The 24,625-nt window shown below is 38.5% G+C and overlaps 1 protein-coding gene across 6 annotated transcripts in view; it reads right to left on the reverse strand.

Annotated features, from left to right (window-relative positions):
• Positions 1–24,625, reverse strand: part of ncor1 (nuclear receptor corepressor 1) — a 59,565-nt gene that overhangs the window by 32,045 nt on the left and 2,895 nt on the right. For 4 of the 6 annotated variants that reach the window (XM_034114663.1, XM_034114655.1, XM_034114647.1 and 1 more), the window contains exons 2-14: positions 23,129–23,307; positions 19,551–19,645; positions 19,027–19,228; positions 17,939–18,121; positions 16,361–16,474; positions 14,684–14,740; positions 14,484–14,536; positions 12,848–12,914; positions 10,802–10,974; positions 9,004–9,094; positions 8,582–8,760; positions 8,395–8,449; positions 7,691–7,798 (exon numbers count right to left, since the gene is read on the reverse strand). In XM_034114663.1, the coding sequence (XP_033970554.1) occupies positions 7,691–7,798; positions 8,395–8,449; positions 8,582–8,760; positions 9,004–9,094; positions 10,802–10,974; positions 12,848–12,914; positions 14,484–14,536; positions 14,684–14,740; positions 16,361–16,474; positions 17,939–18,121; positions 19,027–19,228; positions 19,551–19,645; positions 23,129–23,239 (1,488 nt within the window). In that variant the 5' untranslated portion in view covers positions 23,240–23,307. Of the gene's footprint in view, positions 1–3,384; positions 3,679–7,690; positions 7,799–8,394; positions 8,450–8,581; positions 8,761–9,003; positions 9,095–10,801; positions 10,975–12,847; positions 12,915–14,483; positions 14,537–14,683; positions 14,741–16,360; positions 16,475–17,938; positions 18,122–19,026; positions 19,229–19,550; positions 19,646–23,128; positions 23,308–24,625 lie in introns of those variants that run through there. The other 2 variants (XM_034114639.1, XM_034114667.1) reach the window with 2 other exon arrangements.

Consider the following 24,625-nt stretch of genomic DNA (forward strand, 5'->3'; position numbering starts at 1 on the left):
AAGTGCTGTTTGACTTAGGAAATGTCAGAGCCACAAGTCAATCTTCCCTTTCCTACCACAGAACGTAGGCCCCTGGAGGAATCTCTCACTCTAGCTTAAGCTATTTCACTGCAGGAAAAGGACATCTAAAAACTACTATTGGATAACTTATTTCACTCCAATTCATTACAGATTTTGCCATCCTCATTTTGACACTTTTAATCAGACAGAACATCTTTTGACACATTCTAGTAAAGAGACTAAAAAAGGGAAAATGACAGGTAAACAAATGCATTTAGCAGTCGCATTTAACCCCAGGGTCAATAGCTTGCTTTCATTTTAAATATAATGCACTCTCCAGCAGATGGAAACATCAGAGCAATCTTGGTGGAACAATTTATCGTCAAAAGAAAGGTAAAAAAACATCAGCATTAGCCACAGTTACCCTGGTTACTGGGTGCTCAGCAAGAGAGAAAACATTTTCATAAACAGTGCAGATACAAACTGATGAAACTACTTGACTGCTTGATGAACTTCACTGCCAAGCAATTACGATAGGAGCTTGCAAGGAGCATTTTGCCCTTAGAAAACAGCAGAAATGTGCAGGGGCCTCATTTATAAAGCCTTGCGTAGGATTGGCGTGGGAAGGTTGCTTACGTAGGACAAAGCACATAAAAATATACGCACCGACACTTTCCGATTCATAAAAGACTGCGTACCGGCACAGGACTTGCGTACGGCACATCCTACGCTGGTTTCCCTTTTATAAATCACAATCGACTCGAAATGCGGCGCAGCTTTTGCGGGCTTCACGTAACGCCCATATTTGCCTATAAATAGTCAAAGAAACGCCCATTCATTCATTCATTGTGACTGACTGCATGAAGAAGATCGCAGGAAATGACGACAGAACAGCTAAAAAAAGACATCTCACACCGTGTCAGATTTTGGTTATTTTGGGGAGGTCGAGATAAATCATATTGTTTGGTGGATGCAGTTTGAACCAGAGTAGCAGCATGGAGGTCGGATCGTCACCAAAATAAATAAATAAGTGGTCCGAAAAAGGTTAATGACAAAAAAAATACACATAGCCTAACCTTCCTCAGGCAGTGTGTTTGTACCGGGGACAGGAGACACCCCCTTGATGAGAAACTGTAAGAAATGATCGGGGAATCCCTCCGGAGTCATGACGACTGGATCTGAATTTTTTTTTTGTATTTGGTGGTTTGTGTTCCAGCTGTTGATCAGCAACTATATATCCATAATCCACCAGTTAAAGGAAATACAACTAATGTGTTGTGTTATATTAGCTGTACAATTTACCACATATGGTGTTCTTAGTTTCCATACCTCCTGTGTTTTACGAGCGACTTATCAAGTAGGCTATTGGCGAACGGCATAAAACATGATTAAACATGATAGTATATAAAACCATGCTTGTATCTATACAACCTATAGAAATGCAAAACGGCGTCAGTTTAAAGTAATTCTGTCCTTCTGTTTACCGCATCATTTATGAGAATACATTTCTTAACAAGAGAACATAATCGAGAGGTGATCAATAACATTTCCGTATTTATTTATTTCTCCAAGTTATGTTTTTGTGTGCACTGAGGAGTCTCAAACAGGCGTTTGTTAAATCATTTTAAGATTGGCTTTAATCAATTTGTGAAAATTAATTCTTCATATATGATAAATTAGGTAATATTCTATTTATGGTATTATTTCCACATATTTCTCTCCATTCTTTCTTCTGCCAACGGTGTCGCAGTTTCTCGTCTCTCCCGTTTTTGTGCTTAGTGCGTACGCATGGGTCAGAGTTTGCGTGGAGGACCGCACATTTTCCCGTCAAGTTTGTTTTTCATAAATCGCAAACAGTGCGTAGAAACTGGCGTACGCCATCTTTTGTGCGTACGCACCGTTTATAAATGAGGCCCCAGGTCATTTTTCTACCTTATATATGTGACGTTGTATATACATAAAATTTAAAATATATATTTTAAAACAACATTGGAGATGGATAGATTAGGCTTTACTTTGTCAACCAGAACAAGACTATTATCTCAGTTACATTTCCAACACTGGTATTCTGTTTATCTTGCATTCTGTCATGTTACCACAAACACATCTTTGTAGTGAATGTGTTGTATTAGCAAGTTAAACAACAAAAATGGCCTGTAGCAGTTTTCTTTTTTGTTGTATGTCAGAACAAATTTAAAAGGATCTGTGTAGATAAACTACATTTTTGCAGCAATAAAAGCTGCAGTTCGTGCTCTGGCCTCCTCTGCAGTACACACTCTCTAACATGGCTGATTAACAGACAATCAATTTATTTATTTATTGTTTCATTGCTCTGCATTTATAATGTTTGTTTTAGAGCTTAGCAATGCATTGAAAATAAATCAATTTGTAAATAGACAACTCGGATAACTGCCACAGCTCTAAAAACTGGTTAAACAGGATCATGGTGCAACAAAAAAAAAGAATTACTACATTCCTGCCACATTATGATGCTAAGCTTCCCAATAAACTAAAATAAGTAATCCTTTTTTGTTTTTCTGTATTTTTCTTGAGTATAAGTTTATATTCAACAATCACTGAATGATTGAACCTTTTCTTAAGTAAATTAATATTACCCCATGATAAACATTCAATATGAATTATTCATATAAGATCATAAAATGCCACACTGAACTGCAGCTTGTCATAAACAGACCTGCATGTAAACAATCTATTAACACTAGCAAAGCTGCATAAATAACAAATAATTGGTTAAAGTTTCCTGAATGGAAATCTTAAAGATCTCACTGTCAGCTGTCATCTAGTCAAGATGCAACTTCTACTTTTAAAATCAGCCAATCAAGTGGTAGAAGCCAAGACAGTGGGGGTGTAGCATGTGCAGGTATCCACAAGAGTGTGTAGTGTACTCCTATTTACTGCTGTCTATTACTTTTATGTTCACAAGCAGAGTGAGAATATGAATTCGGAGTAGAGATCCAGTTTAAGATTCTGCTGATAAGGAGGATTTCCATGTGCTCAAGGCACGTTACAAAGCTGCCAGCCTCACTGAAGCCTTATACACTTAAAAAAAAAATATCCCATTAAAAAGTAATTCCTACAATTTCTCCTTATAAAAGTGCCTACAACATAGCACTAATACATGCATTTCACACAGGCTTGGCTTGACTGTTAAATAAAAAAACCATGACTGCACGTGCCCTAGAAAAAAAACTACCCTAAAATAGCCCGAGTTTGACTGCCTACATGCCGCAAGTAAATAGGAAGAAGCGAACTGCCTGAGCAACAGAGCAGTAAAAAAAATACGACACGGACCAAAATGTTACAGAACAAGCAGATACAAACCGAGACAGATTGGTATCAACTGGTATCAAGCCAGTGACCTACCTGCAAGCTCATTTGCTGGTCATAAAATCCCTTTCGCTCTCCTACAGTTTACGGCTGTTGTAAACGTGAGTTTTACCCTCCAGTGCTTCCATAGCGGAGGTAACGGTAGCAGTAGAGGGGCAGGACAGCACCATAGCAGAGCTCCTTAGAAGGGCTGCCGGGCCACGGCATTGCCGCACATATTCCGGGAAAGCGTGTCATCGGGCCGCTTAAGCCGCCCAAAGAATTGTCCATCTCACATGCACGCACTAATCTATGCAGGGTCACTCGAGGTAATCCCTATTCCCTACCGAGCGCTCTTCTTTGATTGGCACTCACAGCAGCACACTGAGTTTCTGGGCCTGTCAGATGGCTGGGCTGTACCAACTCCGCTATTTCAGAGAGGGGTGGCTTTTTATCTCGCTCTCTCTCTCCGAGGAACAGAAGAAAGAGGAAATGGAAACACACAGCACACACTCAGCGGATAAACTGCCAGCGCTGACTCTGTCTCGCTCAGGGGTTTTATTTTTTTCGCTCGCCCTACATTCCACTGCTCTTTCGCTCACTCCGTCCTCTTCCTTCCCCCCTCTAATGACTCACTCCACTCACTGCTTTTGTTAAATCACACCAGTAGCTTCAAATCCACAACATCCTGACGTGCATTAAGGCGAAGAGAAAAAAAAACACTTACATTCTCCACAACCACAAGATGTTTTGGAAAAAGCACTCGAGCCACTTAAGCAACTGACTTGAATCTTAAGACACCAAATAATAGACACCATCTTAAACCAGCTTTTACATTAAAAGTGACAACTTGTGTTTCAAAACTACAACATTGTAGGAACCGCATTTGATGATTATGAAACACTGAAACGGACATACATGACAATACAAAACCAGCGTGACCTGTTTATTGTTAACAAATATTTTCAGTGGAAGTAGCTGGCACTAAATCCTACAGTTGCTTCAATTTGGTTTATTACATTATGAAGTAAAAGTAAAGACAAAGTAAATGTAAATTATCCTGTTTTATGACTTAAAAATATATACAACAGTTATTTATAGTTTAATGCTGAGCTCGTTTTGTTTTACTTTTTGTACAAACTATTGAATAAGTAATGTAAACACATCATGTTATTTATGTATGCGTGTATGGCAAGCCGATTTAGCTTTTATTCATTTCTGGAGGATATCAAAAAATCTATTCTTACTAGTAAGCATGCGAATTCTTGATATCAAAAATTGAATTTGAACTACCGGTAGTTAGAATGCAAATTCTTGATATCAGAAATTCAATTGTAACTAGTTGTAATGTCTATTCTTGATGTCAGAAATGCGATTTTAACTAGTGAGATTTGCATCGTTTTTCTCATTCATTTCAATGGGAGTTGGAATTTGAACTAGTTCAAATGCCAATTTCTGATATCAGTAATTCAATTGTTGATATCAGAAATACAATTTGAACTAGTTCAAAATCCTTTTTTGATATCAACAATTGGCATTTCGACTAGTTGAAATTGAATTCTTGATATCAGAAATTGGTATTTTTACTAGTTCAAATTGAATTGCAACTCGTAACACTTGAATTACTGATATCAAAAATTGGAATTTGAACTAGTTCAAATTCCAACTCCCATTGAAATGGATGAGAAAAACGATGCAAATCTCACTAGTTAAAATCGCATTTCTGATATCAGAAATACACATTACAACTAGTTACAATTTAATTTTTGATATCAAGAATTTGCATTCTTACTAGTAAGAATAGATTTTTTGATATCCTCCAGAAATGAATAAAAGCTAAATCGGCTTGCCATATGCGTGTCGATACTTAAACTTAAGAAAATGTACAGTACTTGATCAAATGTACTTAGTTCAAATTCAACCAGTAAAAACAATTTACATCATATAATTTCTGCATGTTGGCAATGTTATCGCACATTCACATGTATAAAGCTCAGTGGTTGGGAAAGGGAGGGCCCCAGTGCTGTTTATATAAGAGTCAGAAGATTCTGCGACAGATTTCTCATTGCAGTATTGGGATAATTGTAATTTATTTGAGTTAATTTATAGTTTTTTATAGTTTTTTCCATGTTGGTATGAATAAATGGCTAAATATGTCCCTTGGATCTAATTGTCTTTGCAACAGTAGCGCAAAGTATAATTGCACTTGTAAATGCTATGGTGGGGGGTTTGAAAGTAGTCTATTGATGTTTTAAGCAGTCCACTAGAGATGCTGATACTGGATCCTGTGTTAACATCTACAAATTAATATTCACCAATGTTCAAAAGTCTGATCTGAACAAGTGCTGGACCAACAATCCCATCTCTGATTATCCCACAGAAACCAAGTGCCTGTCAGTCAGTAGAACATCCAAGAGAGAAAATGCATGTGCACCCTACCGTCACTAAAAATAAAGCCCAGAGTACTTCTCAAACATGAATGGACAACAACAACAACAACAACAACAACAACAAAGTGCCCTTGTGTAATGTTATCCTGGCTGAGTATGAATGCACAGAAATACCTTTTTCCACACTTGGCACTCTGTCACAGAAATGTCTCTTAAATGCCAGTGGGTCCATACTATGAATGGTGCAAAAAGTGAAAGGCTAAACATATGGCGGGTGAATCACCCATGAAGAAATAGTACCAGTCACCATCTTTATGTGCCAGATGTAATCATGAACTCACGCGCCCTCGACCCCCTCACATTAAAGACACAACCAATCCACTGTGTCACACAGCTGATGTACCCAACGCAGAGACAGAATGTCCTGTACAAGGACTATGGGTTGGTGAAGTGAGGAAGAGACAGGAAAGAGGAAAACATCCAACAGAATGAGTCAAATCAATATTTAATGTCTGCCAAGAGTGTTTTGCAAGATGGTGCACCTTTATTTTTGCTGGATTTTAGTGCAAGACTACGATTATATAAAGCCCTTTAAACAATCTGCGTACAATGAAATATCTCCACAGCTGTCATTTTATAGGTCTCACTTTGGCATCGACAAAGTTCACATTCCAGATTTGACAGTCATTTCAGTGAGGCCAGTTTATCTCTATACTTTATACTGGGACATATCAATCTTTATGGCGCCACGTGCAGCAGGATAAGCAATAGGATTGGACAGTTGGTTGTGTCTGAAATGAATCCAGCTTCTTATACATTATATATTATAATAGTACACATACCTAATGTGTCCCAAGATTCCCTGTGTTCTGAATGTTACCCTCGCCCTGTCTGACCTCTTGGCGCCACAGTGTGTGTTGAATATATGCTAATACTGTGCTTATAGGAGCTTAACACAATACATTACAGCTGAGTATATTGTGTGTGTCTATGCATGCAAGTGTGTTTATAATGGATTTGAAACAGGGCTGCAACTAACAATTATTTTCATTATCGATTAATCTGCTGATTAACTGTACTGTATAGAAATATTTTTTCAACACCAGACTTTGCCAAATGATAATTTAGAGCGACAGCATCAGTTTCCTCCTATTTCAAACTCCTATTTTTATAGCTAAATGTTATATTTATTCTATATTTGACTGTTCCTATATTCTACTTTTCACAGATAATGTTTATGTATCTTTTGGACAAACAAGTGAGTCAAACTGTAGCTGTATCACATAGTCCCAGGGTTGCTTGCTTATAAATAAAGAAAAGGAAAGTTGTGCAAACGCTGCTTCCTGGTTCAACCCCTCCCCCATAAATAATGACAGTAATGTAGGGGGACAATCCTAAGCACTTGGTTCCATAAAGAGGTGTGGCACATATGTGATACATGTGGTAGACATAGATCTGTCATTAACTAGAAGCTTTCAGTAAGCCAAGGAGACGTGGAACAGGTGTGGCAAAGTCACACAAACTAGGGCTGTGCAATTAATCGTATTTTAATCTCGATTACGATTTTGGCTTGCAACGATTACGAAAACAACGTAATCGAAATAAAACGATTATTATTTGTATTAAAAAAAAAAAATGTAATTTTTTTTTTTTTTTTTTCAGTTGAATTATACTTAAAGTTCAGGCTAATCAACTGTTAAAAACATACTGTTCACATTTTTGTTTCAATAAATGGATGTTTTCAAAGTAAATGGATAATCGTTTTTAATAATCGTGATATCAATTATCGACTAAAATAATCGTGATTAGGATTTTTGCCATAATCGCACAGCACTAAAAAACCCAATGCTGTGATTAAACATGACTATCACATCCACGGCCACATGACATTTGTTTCCATTGCAACCCCATGGAAATCGTTTGCTCTACATGGTTTGGAAAACACTTAAAATAGATATTTAGTGATGACTCACATTTACCTGGTTGCGTCCTCTCCGTCTGCCATAGTTCCGCCTCACCAGCGTCTTGTAGTTGTGGTTCTTCTTGGTCAAGTAGTAGTAAAGGACACAGTCGGCAACACACTGAAATAGGAAAAGGAATATTTTGATCATATGCAGTGAAACTGGATGGAACTTACTGTTAACTAGAGTGATAATTAATCCATCGATTCTTTCATAGATAAATCAAGTGGGCCACACAATGTCAGAAAATAGTCAAGCCAGTTTCTTACTAAATATCCAAAACCTTAAGACATTTTGTTAAAAATACTATAAAACACAGAAAAAAAAGAAATAACCATATTTAAAAGGCTAAAAACTATGTGTTTGCATGAAAATAACTTAAATGATTAACCAATTTTAAATAGTGTGGAATTATTTGTATATCCATTAACTTATCCATTATTGAAATTACAGTTAGAGCTTTAATAAAGACATACCATTTGGAGTGGACCAATGACCAAAGGGTGAAAGATAATGTTGAAAGTAGTGTCAAGTGTATGAATATTTATCTACTATTTATTTTAAATTAAAAACTTGATGGACACTACTTAAATATGCATTACAGCCTGTTGGATTCAATCTAATTTAGTATGGAAAGTAGTTTATGGTCTTAAAACCCAAAAAGAGTGAAATATAAATAACATTAAATTCTGCAATACACAGGATCTCAAGCTCACCTTTCTCTCCAGATAAGAGGCAATTAGGCCAAAGTTCTTTGGGTGTTGGACAAACCTAGAAAGAGATGCCAGTCATTACTCATGTGCCAAATCCAAAAATATATTAGTGCAAGGCCGAGGTGGCATTAGAGCCTGTACACAATATCCACATTGCAGACATCCTGCGCCACAAAAAAACACAACTCACTTCTCCTTAAAGATCTCCTTCTCATGTTCGGTCCAAACATTCATAAACTGCCGGGCTTTGTACACCTTCATAGGGTCATCCATCAGGCCGTTCATGTTGATGAACCTCACTCTCCTCTGCTCAGTGTCGTACATCATGGGAGGGATGACTGACATCTGTCTCATCTGTTTCTCGTTGTTCTGTGGAGCACGGACACAGATAGTCACTCCAATAGTCTCCCTTGTTTAGTTAACCGCCTTTCTGCCTCTGTGACTTGTTTGAATGAAATGTATTCCAGATGATGCAAGTGAAACGCTGCAGAGAACTCTCCCTCTTAAAAGACACAAACTGTGACACTTCTATTTAGGCTGTTGTCATCCAGCCATGCTGTTGTACATTTACACTGTAATATATTTAATAAAGGCTCTCCAGATAATACCCACCTCCTGCTCAGAAAGGCCATCTATGATTTCAGAAATCTCATGCTCGCTTCTTGCGATTGTCGCAGAAAGGCCTGTTCCTCTTTGTCCAACCCTGCAGGAAACAGAGACAAACAAATGTTACATTTTTCTTTTTAAATGACACATTACATTTGTATGATGTGCCAAGACTTAACAGTAGCCTCCCATTATTTTTCCTTTAAAGAGGAAATGTGATTTCCCAGTTTCCGTGACAAAAGCGACACGAGTAAGCTTTGGAACTTTAAAAACATTTTCAACAAACAGAATCAAGTACACATTATTAATACATAAGAGTCTCTTGAACAAGTAATTAACGACTTCCTTATGCACGGTCTAGCTGTCAGCTTTAAGTGCTGACATGCAAACTATTTACTTGGAACATTTCCGCTGGACCTTGACCCCGTCTCCCACCCTTCCCAGAGGCACCTAGACGACCAGCGTCTCTGCACAAAATAGGCCACTGCACACCACCTTGTGCCGTGTATTTAGATCCTTTGATGCTGTGCAATTTGAGGTCAGGATGTCTACTTCAAGAGCGAAACATCCACTCTGTTACCAGTATTAAACAGAAACAGTGCTGGGCAATAAGACCCTAGAAAAAGTTTGCAATATTTTTTCTCCTTCGAACAGCTAACGTGTCTGTATAAAAGCTAAAACAATTACTCTGAAAATATAATCAGTTTTGATGATTTTCTTAATCATAATTTTAGTAATATCCGAAGCAAAATTGCCAGAAGAAAATAAAATGTAAATATTTCTCTTGTGATAACAAACTACTTTTATTAGGGTTTTGCAATTTGTTTCCACATTTAAAGGTCACCTATCACGCAATATTTAGGCAATAGCATAGGTCTCAGATATATAAAAATGTATAAAAAAACATGTCTATGAAGTGTTTTGCTCAAAATACCAAACAGATCACCCATTCTAGCCATGCCTCATATCCCTCTATTTCACTTCCTGTTACTAAAGTGCTGATTCGGGGTATAAAGCTTTGGAAAAAAAAGAAAAAGAGAGGGGGCAGAGCTTATGCCTGCTCATGCGGGACCCGGCAGATACTGTCTAAAATAAATGCTGCGGTGATGAAGCGCCAAAACCACATCAAGGATTATTTCTGAAACATTATGGAGCTCAAAGGCTTTCTCTCTTGCTGGTTTACCACAAGGTGAGTTCCTTTTTATTTCCTGCTTCTTCACACATGCGCTGTCTCCGGTACTGGTTAGCTCTGAGTGTTAGCGATGCTTGCTAATGTAAAAAAAGGCCATATTACGTCCAAAACACTTCGGGCATTGATTCTGTGGGTGCCATCCGATATGACGTAAATGACGTCATATCGGATGGCAAATCTAGATCAGCTCGATGTAGCCCCGTTTTTCAGAGATTTGCGCAAGGAGGAAAAGAGAGAGGGTTTTATTTTCTGACACTTTGTGAGTTCCCCGACATGCCGGGGCCACATATTTATGTATAAAAGACATAAAAAAGTGCATTTTGCATAATAGGTCCCCTTTAAATGTCTTTTTTTTTGACAAATCAATCCATCAATTAATTGAGGAAATAATCAGTCAGGTTATGAATGGTCGATAATGAAAATAATCCTAAAATGCCGCCTGAAAAAAAATCGAGCTCCATCGAAGCCAATGTAACTCAACCAATATGCACTATAGAAAGGAGTAGAAAAAGGCGAGATTTGTGAGCTTCTGAACCAAGAACCAATATTAACAGAAACAAAAACAGGGGTATAATGTCCCTATGTGGACGGTTCACAGGTAAACCGGTTTACCTCTGGAATCGCTCCTGCTGCTCTCTCTGCTTGCGGATCTCGGGGAATTGCCTTTCGTAATACTCCCGTGTTCTGCCGTCCTTGGCTTTGCGTCTGGGGTTATTCTCCATTCGATCAACCTTCTTCTCCCACGCCTCCATCAGCTGGTCGTAGCGCTGGCAGATCTTCTGTTCCTGTGAGCACAGTGTGGGAAACCAATGGGATATCAGGAGTGGGTTCCTGGCCTCCATCACTATAGTAAGAGCCAAAATGTCTTCCTGCCAAACCATGAACCTTTTTGTATAAAATATTATGATAGAGCTGACATGCTCTCACTCAAATAAAATCTGCATGTACACTGTTCTTTTAAACCACCGACTGTAATGCGGATTAAAAGGGTATTGAGATATTTCAGTCCTATAAGGTTGACCTCCATAGAGACTTACTTAAAAATAAAGACTTTTTGGGGAAAAACCTTTCATATAGATTTCCCTGAGTGAATACAACTGATTCTAAATTACAGTACATGCAATTTATATTATGGTATATGGATTCTCAGGTTTCTATTGAAGCAATAGATAGTGCTCAGTTTGTTGAAGGTACAGTAGATGAAACACTTCGGAGCTGTACTAAATAGTTTGAAGCTTCTTTTGCAACGTTGAAAAACTGAAAATGTTTAGATTTGACAGTTTTCTTTGCATGTCTATTCAATCTGTTTTAACCTGGTAATTATGCAGACCAACTGCACATGGCAGCTGTGTTAATCTTTTAAATAACTGCCTAACTCAGCATCCTGACTAAGGCACAGCTTGTTCCGAAGCAGCTTTTCTGTTGACAAATAGTTTTCAAGTGCTTGTTTAAATTGGTGTTTCAATGAGCACTAAGCCATGAGGTGAAGGGGTGGAAGGGTTCACATATTAAGTGAAGATATGGAAAGATTCCTTTATTGGGAGGACAATACAGCTTTGTATCCACTCTCTGCAGCAGGGGACCAACAATTCACCTTCCTCTTGGCACTTAGCCATTTGCACTCTGCCATTGTTCAGAGACCAAAGGGTCTGTTTCCGACAGGGAACAGGCAAAGAAAGGTAGGTCGCACTAAGCCATTGCAATACAAAAAAAATAGTCAATTGTTTCAACATGGGGTGATTCTGAAATATTTAAATTTGCTGGATAGTAAGAAAAAAGCCAGAGGGACAGTCGATTGGCTGGCGTATTTCTCTGTTATTCAATGTGACCATATTTATTGTTATACTGGCAACAAAAGCACTTCTTGGCCCGCACAATACTTTTCAACAAACAGGGGAAACCAAGGCATTTCCTGTAGTACAATTACATCAAGGCATTATTTCTATAAGCCATGCTAAAAGCAGGATGGCAAATGGGGTCAGTCGGTTCACCACTCTGCTTAAGACTGAAATATGTCAACAACTTGAGTGCCATGAACTTTTGTAGTCCTCCATGGTCCTCAGAGAATAGCCGCCTGTAGTGGCTGGTGTATTCATTCAAATGTCTTGAAATGACTCCCTTCACTCTTAGCGGTTATTGTTTTTAGGGTTAATTAGCTAATGCTCGCAAAAAAAAGCATTTAGCTGAAGTACATCCTCACAGAGCTGCAGATTATAAGACTATAAAGCATTCTCACTGCAGCCCTATTTTTTTGTCACACTAAGAGTTTCTTTTACATTTGTATTATATACAAGTACATTTAAGATGACAAGCAGTATAAAAGCAAAATAATGCAGCTTTATTGCTCCCGTGTAATATTTAAACTGGGTTCTCTCCGGGTGCGTGACGCATACAAAAATTGCAAATGTAATAGTGTATCTAGTGTGTCAATATTACATAGCCTTAAGTAAACAGGGAAGATACCACTTATCAAAAGCTTTAACAATTCCAATAATATTGCGCCCGGTCAGCGGAAGGCAGCAGAGTGCAAACAGTCGACCAGGTATGGCGTGACAACACGACTATGGAAATGGGTGGAGCCTCTAATGTTGTGTCCAGAGTCCCGACACAAACACATAGAACTTCCACAATGCTTATCTGATAGCCTGGGACACTTACCCTCTGTTTACGAGCGTGGTTCCTCCTCTTAAAGAACAGAATCAGCTTCTTCCTCATCACTTGGTTGCTAAAAGAGAACAACACTTAAAATCAGTAAAAATACGATATTACTGTGTTTACCAGAAAAGGTTGGGGTATTTACCATAAAGCATATGAAGCTGGCTAACACAAAAATAGTATTGTCCCAGCAACAAAACTTCCAGTCAGTACAAAGGGAAGTCTGGGAGTCTATTTCCAGGAAGAAAAACCCACTCTTTTTACTAGTACTATTGTAATAAAACCTTAAAAATAGTTAAGAATGGATTTGACCGACTAAATTCTCTATATTAAAGCTGCTATTAAAAGCTGCAAAAAGTACACGATTAACTAATATACAGAAAATGTATCTGCAACAACTTTGATGAATGAGTGTTTTTTTAAGTAATAGCTTGAGCAAAAATGCCAAAAGAAAAACACTGGTTCCAGCTTCCAAGATGTGAGTATTTGCTGTTTCTGTCTTATGATAATAAACTGAATTTCTTTGTGTTTCGGACTGCAAGTTAAAAATAATAATAATGGCAGACAGTTTAAATATGTAAACTTTGGCTCACAAGAATTGTTATGTTTTTTTTTACAATTTCTGGACATTTTCAGACAAATTGATGAATTAAATAATTGAGGAGGTAATTGTCAGATTAATCTTTAATGAAAAGTAGTCCCTTCAAGTAGTACAAGTTTTCCATCTGAAAGTGTTTTAACGGATTGAGCTTGATTTATTTTCCAACACATTTACAAATGGATAATTGACATCACTGTTTTTGTTGCACTGCTGCAGCTACAACACACTGTGAACTAGGGCTGTGCAATTAATCGTATTTTAATCTCGATTACGATTTTGGCTTGCAACGATTATGAAAAAAACGTAATCGAAAAAAACGATTATTTTGCTGCATTCCCTTTCGCAATGATGCTCTCAATTTGTCTTGCATTATACATCGTGCCGCCCCCCCCCTATCTTCTTTATTGGTATTTATTATTTTTGATATTATTTATTTAAAATGTAGATATAAATGTATAATTTAATTTTTTTATTGGTTTTTCTGTTGAATTATACTTAAAGTTCAGGGTAATCAACTGTTTAAAACATACTGTTCAAATTATTATTTTAATTTGTTTTAAAGTTCAATAAATGGATGTTTTCAAAGTCAATGAATAATCGTATTTAATAATCTTATTTAATAATCGCGATATCAATATTGACCAGAAATAATCGTGATTATGATTTTTGCCATAATCGCACAGCCCTACTGTGAAATCTTTTGCTGACGCATGATGGGGGCGGTAGGGAGAAAATATTTGGGCCGGCCCTGATAGTGTGTACATTCACAAAGAGGGGTCTTCGTTTAAATGGATTGCTCTCCTGTTGCAAACTGATAAGACTCTTATCATAAATGGCCTGGCCTTAAACCCCTTAACTAGGAGGGATATCATTTGCGATAATAGAGGGGTAGCAATCTGGTGACTCAGCAATCAGATAAGAAAGAAATATCAGCTAGGTTTATCATGCTGATGTAAGCACTCTCTCTTCAGCCGAGATGGTCCCTATCCCAAAGCTGACAGATGTTCATGAAATTCATCCGTGGAATTAGATACTCACGTCTTGATGTTGTCATGGTACACCTTTGTGTCTGATGGCTGATTGTAGAGGGGCTAAGAAAGGAACAATCAGACAAGGGAAAGACAGGGGGTTAATCATTAGCCTTTGGGCAAGCAGTAATATCTAACCTTCTACTGAGCTCAGCATAACCGTCTACTCATGCAAGGACGAAACACATAATCATCTGTTCAAAAACATACCAGCTCAACCTTAGGACCAAAACCTTCCAGGACTTTATGGGCATCTTCAGCTTTTTTCTAGAAAAAAAAAAGAAGAATCATAAATTAGAAGATCTACAATAATGAAGAGAAACTGTAATGTCAGCCAAAAAAAATACGTTACACCTGGTAAACAATCCATTTTACAAATCACTCTGTGGGTTGTACTCGTATAAATGTAATACTGCTGTGATGTTACTGGCTACAGCATTAATAGCAGCTTATATTAATCAAGTAGCTACACATGGACAGGCTTTTGATAAATGCTTTTACAATTATTACAGCAATTCAATTTGTCCAGTTAAGTAACTAATCAGGGGTGTAGTCTCTAACATAGGACTAAAAGATTCAGGTAAATGTATAAAGTCAAAATAAACTAAGATTACAATGATAAAAGTGAGCAACTACAAACAGCTTAGAGAAGCAAGAATTTCACACGAAAATGTGTGCCTGCCGCGGTATAACCAATAGGGTTGGGCTAGTGACAGGGACATTTCTTGGATCAGTGAAGACTGGCAGCTTTTTCAAGATCATCAGAACAATAATGAATAACTCTTTATTTTCCCTTCCCATAAGTGTCATCTTCAGACTGAGAAAAACAAACACAGCTGCCAGACGAATGCTGTACATGGTTGGGAGCAGCTTCGCAGCGTGAAGGGTTAATAGCTAACTGAGGAGGAAGGCGTGTCTAAGCGCTTTCCTACCACAACAATGTCTGACAGACACAAACTCCAGTGTCCTCCAAAAAACACTCACCCACTCATTTCCCTATTGTTTAGCTGAAACACAGATAAGGATGCCTGCCTCTGAGCTTTACTTTTAGTTTAATGTAATAACTCATTTAAAAAAAGAATTGAGGAAATGCACATGTCTGCCAAAATGAAACTGCAGTAAACATGGTTAACTTCTAGAATAATATATAAATCATGCATGAACCTCTGTGCATTCCAACATTATAATTTTTTTATGAAAATGAAAAAACCATTGCAAATCTGGGGGGAGTTTCACAAACATTAAAGCTATATCTCATCATGAACCAAACTTTGTATGGAAGAAAGTATCAATAGAGACATTCGGTTAACTCCTATATTTCCTGCAACTGCTCCAACAATAAGAGCCTCCCACTCGTTTGAATTTAAAAGGGGCCAAACTTGTGTTTGTTATATAGGTTTTTGTGCATGTAAATGGTCTGCAAAAGCTAAAATCCCAAAGTTCCCTCTGGAGGGAGTTTCTATAGCATCAGCAGTATCTTGACTAACATCACCTAGCTGAAATAAAAATAAGAGTGATACAGAAAACAAACAAGCACCATAGAGAGAAAATAAATCACCAAACCATAGAGATTCAGTAAGAAGAAAATACATTACTGAGAGCAGAGCAAAGAAGACTTAAAGACACATGTTCAGCCTTCAGTTTAGTGCAAAATAACTTGGTTTTAAGAGAGGAAACTGTCCCATCTTGGCCATGTTCGCCATGGTTATCCCCTGCTGTGAGGAGCATGGCGCGGCTCTGTACAATTTTAGCTGGTTAACCCTGGCTGTTTGAAAAGCAAAAATAGCTTCTTCTAGCTTTGAATAATCACAGAGATGAGAACAAAATAAATAGCTGCAACGCAAACAACGTGGCCATAAAAGTCTTGTTGTGTCATTGATGACTGACCCTGTTTTCATCGTAGATGATCTGGACTATGCTGCGATGCTTGTGCTCCACTGGGGGAGGGGTCGCTGGCCTTTCTGGCTCCATCGGCTTTGCTGCTTCCTCTTCCAGTTGTTGCTAAGAGACAAACACATTTTGACCAATAGCACACAAGACAAAATACACAGAAAAATAGAGGCAATAGAGGCCTCTTTTCTTATCATGACCTTAGTCAACATTTTGTATGATTTTTATCTGTATTCCTTTTCACGTGGGAAAAATTAAGGAAAGGAGAGATGCAGCTAGACTGATGTGATCTCAGTTTATGATAATATAAGGCCATGCAGGCATTATCAGATTACTTCCTCTCTCTCTTGTTCAAGTTTCTTTTTTAAAGAAGTGCAGGTTTGAACTGGTGAGTATTTGGAAGGTCAATGTTTACGAGTTAAAGGTTATGTCAACTACCAGGTTACAGACACGAGATCAAGAGTTCCTGAAATACCTTGAATAAACAAATAAATTCCTTAACGACTTGGGAAAAATGCAGACTGGATAAACTCTCCTAGCAAAGCTCATCTTACATTCCTATCTAACGAGGTGGAGTTCAGGAGAAAAAAAATGGCATAAAAACAGCCACAAACTGGATTAAACACAAGCTTATCCACACAGAAACATTTTCTTGTGAAGAAATAAGCCTGTAGAAAGTTCAGCACCTTATTTGTACATTGATGTACAGTAAATGATAGGTACAGGATTATTAGGCCATAGATCCTTAAAGGTATCTAATAGCCCAAATTATGAGATAAAAAAATCAGAAGCAGACAAAGTGCAACCCAAAGCTCTGTGTGCTGACAGTCTGTTAACATGAACACCAGAGATCACAAGGTCCAAAGACTGCTGGAGAAGCATTGGAAGCTAGCTGCACACTTTACAATATATCATTCAAAGAGGGCTGAGCAATATGCAGGAAATCAAATTGTCCAATATTTTTGGCAAAATACTTGTTGTTGTGACGATAGTTAAGGGTTGACCATTGAAGCGTTCACAAGATATTTACTCAGTGAACATTTTATAAACAATTATCAGCAATGCGGATTTAGTGAATCGTAATATAACAGTTACAACAGTCTGATGAATTTGGAAAATGACATCACTGTAATGCAGCCTTAAAAACCAAGAGAGGACGACACTCAAAAATCAAAGACAATATCTAGTCTCATATCATAATATCAATATATCGACCAGCCTTAAACTGAATTTGTAACTGGATTGGTAACTTGCAACAGCTGCTGGATAAAAAAAAAAAGACACAAATGCCAACTAAACACATTCATGTCAATGTAAGTAAAAAATACCTTTGACATACAAATTAAAGTAAATCCTGATATTTTAAATCTAAAGCATAACACAAGATATAAAATCAACATGTTTACAGCATTTATTTGTTGTTTTAAAAGTACATGAGGATTAACAACTGTTCATTGCGAATGAGTTGTTGCCTAATTAAAATAGCAATTGAAATGACTTGTGCAATTTGTTCTAACACCTTACACATGATGTTGAGTCTACCTGCAGAGACAACGGTTTAACAAGGTAACCAACCTGCTTTTTCTTTAGCTTGAAAATCTGCTGCTCCACTTTGGCGATCTCTCGGTCCACACGGTCCATACTCTGGATCAGCTCCTCCTTGGACAGTTTAGAGGGAGAAGCGTCCTGGTCATCCCCCATGTGTAGTGCATGTCCTCCTTGGGAAGTGGACTCTACTTTGGCAGAGAACTGAGAGTCCTGGCGAAAACAACAGGGATAATTGAGTTAGAGTGTAACTACAGCTAAAGATCTGTAGAAAACAAAATGATTCTATCCAGTTCTGCAGATATCAACTGTGAAAGTGAACACACAGTCAGAGAGGGATTGTCCGGAAGAGCCTACATTTTGGTTTTGGTATTTAACTATTGCCTCGTTCCCACTGCATGGTTCTGCTTGACTCAACTCACTTTTGGTACCCAAGTCCTTTTATCTATTTGTTTTCCACTGCAGATAGTACCCCCTCAGTGTAGGCGGGATTATCCGTTGATAGAAACGCCATGTGAAACTCCTTTGAAATCATCTTCAACATGACACTTGCTTTCTATATCGACATCCAAACAAAGAAAGGTTTGCGTTTTCGTCAATTGTACCACCTAGCGAACAGCGTCCTATTGCAGACTGCCTTTTTTTTTTTTTTGTCTTGGTCGAGTTAATACTATACTATACTAGTACTACTATTTAACATTTCTTTTAGTGGTGGTTTTGTGCAGAATTTCCCACGCAACGCAAACACGATTGTCTCTAGCCAATTAGTGTTCTGAATTGTTTATCTCCCAATTCTATTATTGGCTTAGCTCACTTGGAACCTCGACCCAGTTGTTCCCAAATACTACCAGGTACCATCCACGATTATTTAGGGGAAACCCAAAAAAAAACAAATCAAGTTGAGAGCTGTTTCATACCATGTAGTGGGCTCGGGCATATTTCGAGTCAGAAGTTATTTTTTGACGAGAGGGCTATGAAATTCTCAGCATGTGCTGTAAAACAAACTATAGACAAGCAAAGAGTCCCCGGAGTGTTTGTTACTGTAAGGGCAAAAGCTTAACATAGACCAAAGGGTCCTTTCTGTTTTGCAGAAGTCGTTGAAGAGGAACAGAGCCCACCTTTTTGACGTCTGCAGAGGTTCTCAGACTGTCCTGTACTGAATGGCCTATGGGCATGAGAATCCCCCCGGCAGTGGAAGGTGTTCGTGAGATGTGAGCCTCGGCAACAGTCTCCATGCGAGGGCGTTTAGAATCCAAGGCCTCATGCTCAGACTGCGCCGAGTGAAACTGCTGTTCGTAACCATGGCGTCTCTCTGGAGGCCTGCAAGTAAACAATACATATTCAAATAATATCAGAAGCTAGATCTGGTTGTGCAGATGAATGTTTCCCTAACTGTAATCTTGAGAGCGTGCTGAAGGAAAAAACGACACTCTAATACAGAGTGTTGGGACGGCTGTAGCTCAGGTGGTAGAACAGTCATCCACCAACATTTAGATGTGTCCATGGGCAAGATACATAACACCTAATTGTGTCAATATGTGTGAATCTCTGCCTGAACAGGTTGCACCTTGTACGGCTGCCTCTGTATGAATGTGTTTGAATGCAATATATGTACCCTTATATAAAAAATGTAAAGCCTTACCTTTCAGTTCCAGGGTGGAATTCAGACAATAACGATGGTCTCCTTCGACCCTGAGGATCTTGCATGTGAGTCCGATAGTCTGGGATGGAGAAATCCTGAAAGCAAGAGATACACACAAAAACACATATTTAAGCAAATCAAACAAGGTCACAAAATACCTAACGGTCTAAACTAGAGCCCACTCTGCTCTGATTGCTTAGCTGGCCGGCTCTATTCTCATTTGTCAACCGCTTAGAGACATCCTGCCTCACGTACAATGTGTTTCAGCGCTAGCCAATAGAAGCGCAAGTATTATGTAGTGATGTCACTATGTTACGAAAGTAAACAAAGGAGTCCAATCGAGGCATATCAGGCGGGGGGAGTGTGTTGGAGAGACTTTTCATCCTTTGCAGTCCATTTACATGCACAAAACCTATACAACACACTACAGGAAAGGTTATGTAATTATAGTAATTATGAGTCCCTCCTGCAAAGCTGCAACTATAACAAAGCACTTTGCAGATAAAGCATCCGAATCATTATGACAGATAGGCGAATCCTGTCGTCACCGGGCAACACATCTGTCTTATGCAACAGATACACTCCAGTTTTCATCAATACAGCCGTCTACAGTGGCTCTTTACACATAGGAACGGTGACCTGAAGCATCATTTGTAGCATAAAGTGTTTTGTTTTTCTCTTAAGTAACTACATCGGTGGCCTGTGGCTTTAAGGCACTCACCATTTAATTAAACGTCCCTAGCTCAAGTCCTGCCGGGGACCTTTGTTGCATTCCCCCCACCCCCTTCTCTCTCCCTCCTCATTTCCTGTATGCTCTCTGCTGTACTCAATCTAATAAAAAGGCAAAAAGCCTAAATGGACAATGAGCATTTTACCAGTCAACAACAGCAGCTCCGAGTGTAACATGAAGACATAATGTGAGCATTGTGACTTCTTATTGCTTAATATTCAAAATGTATTTGTAGTGTTTAGCCCTGAATGTAAAAAAAAAAGAGGTTCTCAAGGTTATCAGCACAGGAGGAAATGTAGAATAATAACAGAACATGAAGCAAGGCAAATCTTTGCCTCATTAGTCAAAGCACAATGAAGTTACTGGAACCACTAACGCTGCTCCTATCAGGTTAACTAAAAATAAATTGTTGATGTCAAGAAAATGATTAAAACCTTAGTAAATAGTAAAAGCTTTGATCCCAAAAAAAAAAGGATTGGGTAAAGAACACATAAATGTTATCAGTGTCCAAACAAACCTGAACAAGCAATTGCAGTTACAAGAAACATTTCATAACAGTTTTGTCCCAGGTGGAAGCAAACAATCCAAATGCCCAGAAATGTCTCGCAGACAGTTTTCTGTGAAAGTTAGCTTCTAAGAAGTATGTCATTCCAAAATGGATGACAAACATCATCCACTATTCACTACAGTCAAATCAACATGTGACTGATGTGAGCTGCATAATTATGATAAGAATATCCCAAATATTTGTTGAGTATTTAGACCATGATCATTGCGATTTGTTTACCTTAATATAATTTTAACATGACAAAAAACTTTTTTATCTGAATTTATGTAAGAATTAAAGGTTCTTCCTCATAAGAAAATAGAGTCTTGAGATTTAAAATATCAATAAAACCAGAATCAATAAATAATATTAACACGGATAATAGTGTGACTACAGCAAGAAAGTCATAGAACATTGCGGATGCATTTGAATCAGTCAAATGCTTTTAATATGGCCCAATATTGCATCTACATATTTGGCTCAGGGGGCTTTACAGTGTGTGTACAGCATACGACACCCTGTGTCCTTACACCCTCACAAGGAAAAACTCCCAAAGAAATCCCACTATTGACTGTGAAAAAATGGGGGAGCAACAGAGGAGGGATCCCTCTCCCAGGACAAACAGACATGCAACATTTGGGTTTTGGCAAGCCTGAAACAGCGGAGGACCAAGACGAGAAGGAGATACTACCTCCGATTTTAATGCGAAGTGACATATAAGCCACGGAGAGGTCAGTGGACATGTTTTTTTATATGCAGCCCAAAGGCTTTGTTCGGCTCTAACTTCCGCCATGACGGTCCCAAAACATGCTCATAGACGTAATCAAATGAACTCTGGTTAATCAGGTTAGTTATTGCAGCAGAGTCCAAATTACTTCCTTTACAAAATCTGGTTGAATCTAGCTTAAATCTGTCATTGGGATGTGATCCGACATAACTATAGGCGCTTTCACACCGGAGTACTTTTCCCAGTATAGTTCTGATAGTTCTTGAAATTTTGCGTTCACACCAAAAAAATCCGGAACTAGAACTTAGTTCATGAGAACCTTTTCACCCCCTTTTTAGTCCCTGCTAGAGAGCAGGTACTTTCATGGGAGAAAAAGGTTCCCATTTCTGATTGGCTGGGTGAATTGCAAACCACGCCCCGTAAAACTCCGAAAAGTTTTGTGAAGCCGCCATTGTATTTGCTGGCATTAGCATTAGCATTTTTTTAAAGCACTTTGAATCGCCACGTGCTGAAAAGTGCTATATAAATAAAATTGCCTTGCCTTGCCTTGCCATTAGCCCAGCGCACCAACGGAGAGAGACTAAATTATGGCAACACAAAAAAAAACATGGGAGCGGTGGAGTGATGAGGAGGTGTCGGCGTTCTGGCGATTTACTTGGAAGGCTTCAGTAGAAGCTGCTTGGACTCCCAGCAGCTTCTACTGAGCCAGTCCCCAACTCCGGGGACTTCCGGCCGGGGACTTCGGGTGGCAGTATACGCCGTGAAGTGGTTTGCGGCCTGCCAGTAAACCCAAAGAACTAAAGAGTTCTGATGAACTAAGTACTGGGAACTAAGTACGGCAAAGTACTTGGTGTGAAAGCGCCTAATCACAACGCATTTTCTTTAATTAAATCCTGAGCCAGATATCTCCAGGAAACTACAGTAAAAATGTAGCTCTTAGCAGCCATACTGCTAATGTTTGCAATTTATAATATATGGTAAATGTGTTTCCTGTTTAGTACCACTTATGCTAAACATTTAGATGTTTTGATACTTTATATTCTCATGAAGGGCTGCACGATTCGGAAAAATTAGCTAGTTGCGATTATTTTAACGAATATTTATATTGCGATATGATTCGCAATATTAGAAGGAATTATCATTTTTGAAAGTTAATTTAAAAAATATGATAAAATAATCATGGTGTGGTAGTATTTGTGCCAAACAAGCATTTATTTTTTCGTCTGTAAGCTTTCACATTTTTGTACTTATTGTGTATTAGATATTGAACTAGATCATATTGTAATTGTAATAACATTTGGATAAATTCTAGTCCAACACTTCGCTCAATATTAGAAAAAAAAGAAAAAAGAAAACTCAATTCAGATGTAGGTATCCAAGATGACGCTGTGTGTCACTCACTACCTTAGACATACAACTATTACTCACAGCAGTGAATTGACATATTAGCTTCCAATGACTCGGAGTAAAGTCAACACGTAAAAGCCTTCAGTGTTGAGCGTGAGAGCCCAGTTATGATAAGACAAACTCATCAGTTGTCTCAAATACAAGAATGCAGAAGGAAGTTCTTTTACCTGCTGGTGACGCGAGCCGGTGAAGGAGTACTGGACAGAATGTGCTGGGTAGCGGCCCTGCTCGTTGCCGAAGCTCCCCTGGGTGGGGGGGTAGCCCGAGCTGCTGGACATCCTGGCTCAGTGCTAGCTGCTGCTGCTTCAGAGACACTAGCTAGACCATGTTTGGAGAAACAAACCACCTGCAGCAAGACAAAAGCATCGTATTTATTATTTGAAAGTCACCTTTAAGACAGTAAGATTAATACTGCAGCCTCTGTTTTAATTGAGTTAATATATATTTTCTAGGACAGCACTACAGCAATGCGGACAATGCTAACACAGTATTCATTTATTTTTATTAGACTCACAATACTGACCCCAGGTGTCAATATTGAGGCCCAGAGTGAATATTATGGGTGTAGTAATGTCTTTTATGACAAAGGGAAGCAGTCGTGATGACCTTGTATCCAATAAAACTATCTTATCCCCATCCAGACATGACAACGAGGAGGCTGTTCCTTCCATGATAATACATTTCAGAAAGTCAGACGCTTCTTGAAAATCTGAATGAGGAACACTCTTAGAAAAAGAATTTGCCAACTTAGATTCAAAACTATGTTAGAGAAAAAAGATTGGATAGTATTCATATAAAAGTGTGCGTTTATTTATAGTATGTGGTGTTGCTCCAGTGTCACAGAAAGCAATGAGTGTGCTCAAGTTAGTATGCACTATCGTGTCACCAATCTTACTTTGAGCATGCTCTTAAAATAAGTGCAGTCCAGCATGACTTTCAAAAACATTACTGTGCTTCCATGCAGGCGAATATAAAGCACTGCCCTGATCATCGTTCTTGTTGCCAGTGTAGGTAATACGGTTAGAATCTTATCCAAAAATAAACCTTGCATGGGCGGTAATCTAAATCAAGGCTTTAAAAACCAAAAGTGCAAGGATGATCTTGGAACAACTTGTACACTCTGGGTTGTGCAGCTGCAGCCGTGGAAAACACCAAAACGGTATTTATGTGGGTGGACACTGACAGCGGCCTGTTCTTCGAAAATGGATGACGATGTGAACTTCATTTGACTGTTTAATTGTTTTCAGCCTTGATTCTTTGTTCTTTAGAGCTGATTAAAGTAAATGTTAAGCACTTGTTTAATTATTAAGCTCAAACAGAATGAGGATTATTTATAGGAGTCATATTATTACCTCAGTGCATCAAAAGTTGAGAACTTCCCTTAACAACCTTAATTAATGGGGCTTTCACACCAACGCGGTTCCAGGGCCGGTTCGGAGCTAGAGCCTGAAAAGCACCGTTTTTTCCTGTTCACACCGCAGCGTCAATTCAGACTGAAACACATTCACTTGGGGAATTGGGGATATGTATCAGCTGCTTGTGTGACAGTCAGACAGTGAATACTTTACAGCGGCCGCTGCCGTGTGAGCTAACCCGGAGCTAACAGGAGAATAAACTCCGGTGGAAGAGCAGCACTGCAGCGGTCGGTAAATGCCGCTAAAACA

This window comes from Trematomus bernacchii, unplaced genomic scaffold, assembly GCF_902827165.1.
Source record: "Trematomus bernacchii unplaced genomic scaffold, fTreBer1.1, whole genome shotgun sequence".
Classification (NCBI taxonomy): Eukaryota; Metazoa; Chordata; class Actinopteri; order Perciformes; family Nototheniidae; genus Trematomus; species Trematomus bernacchii.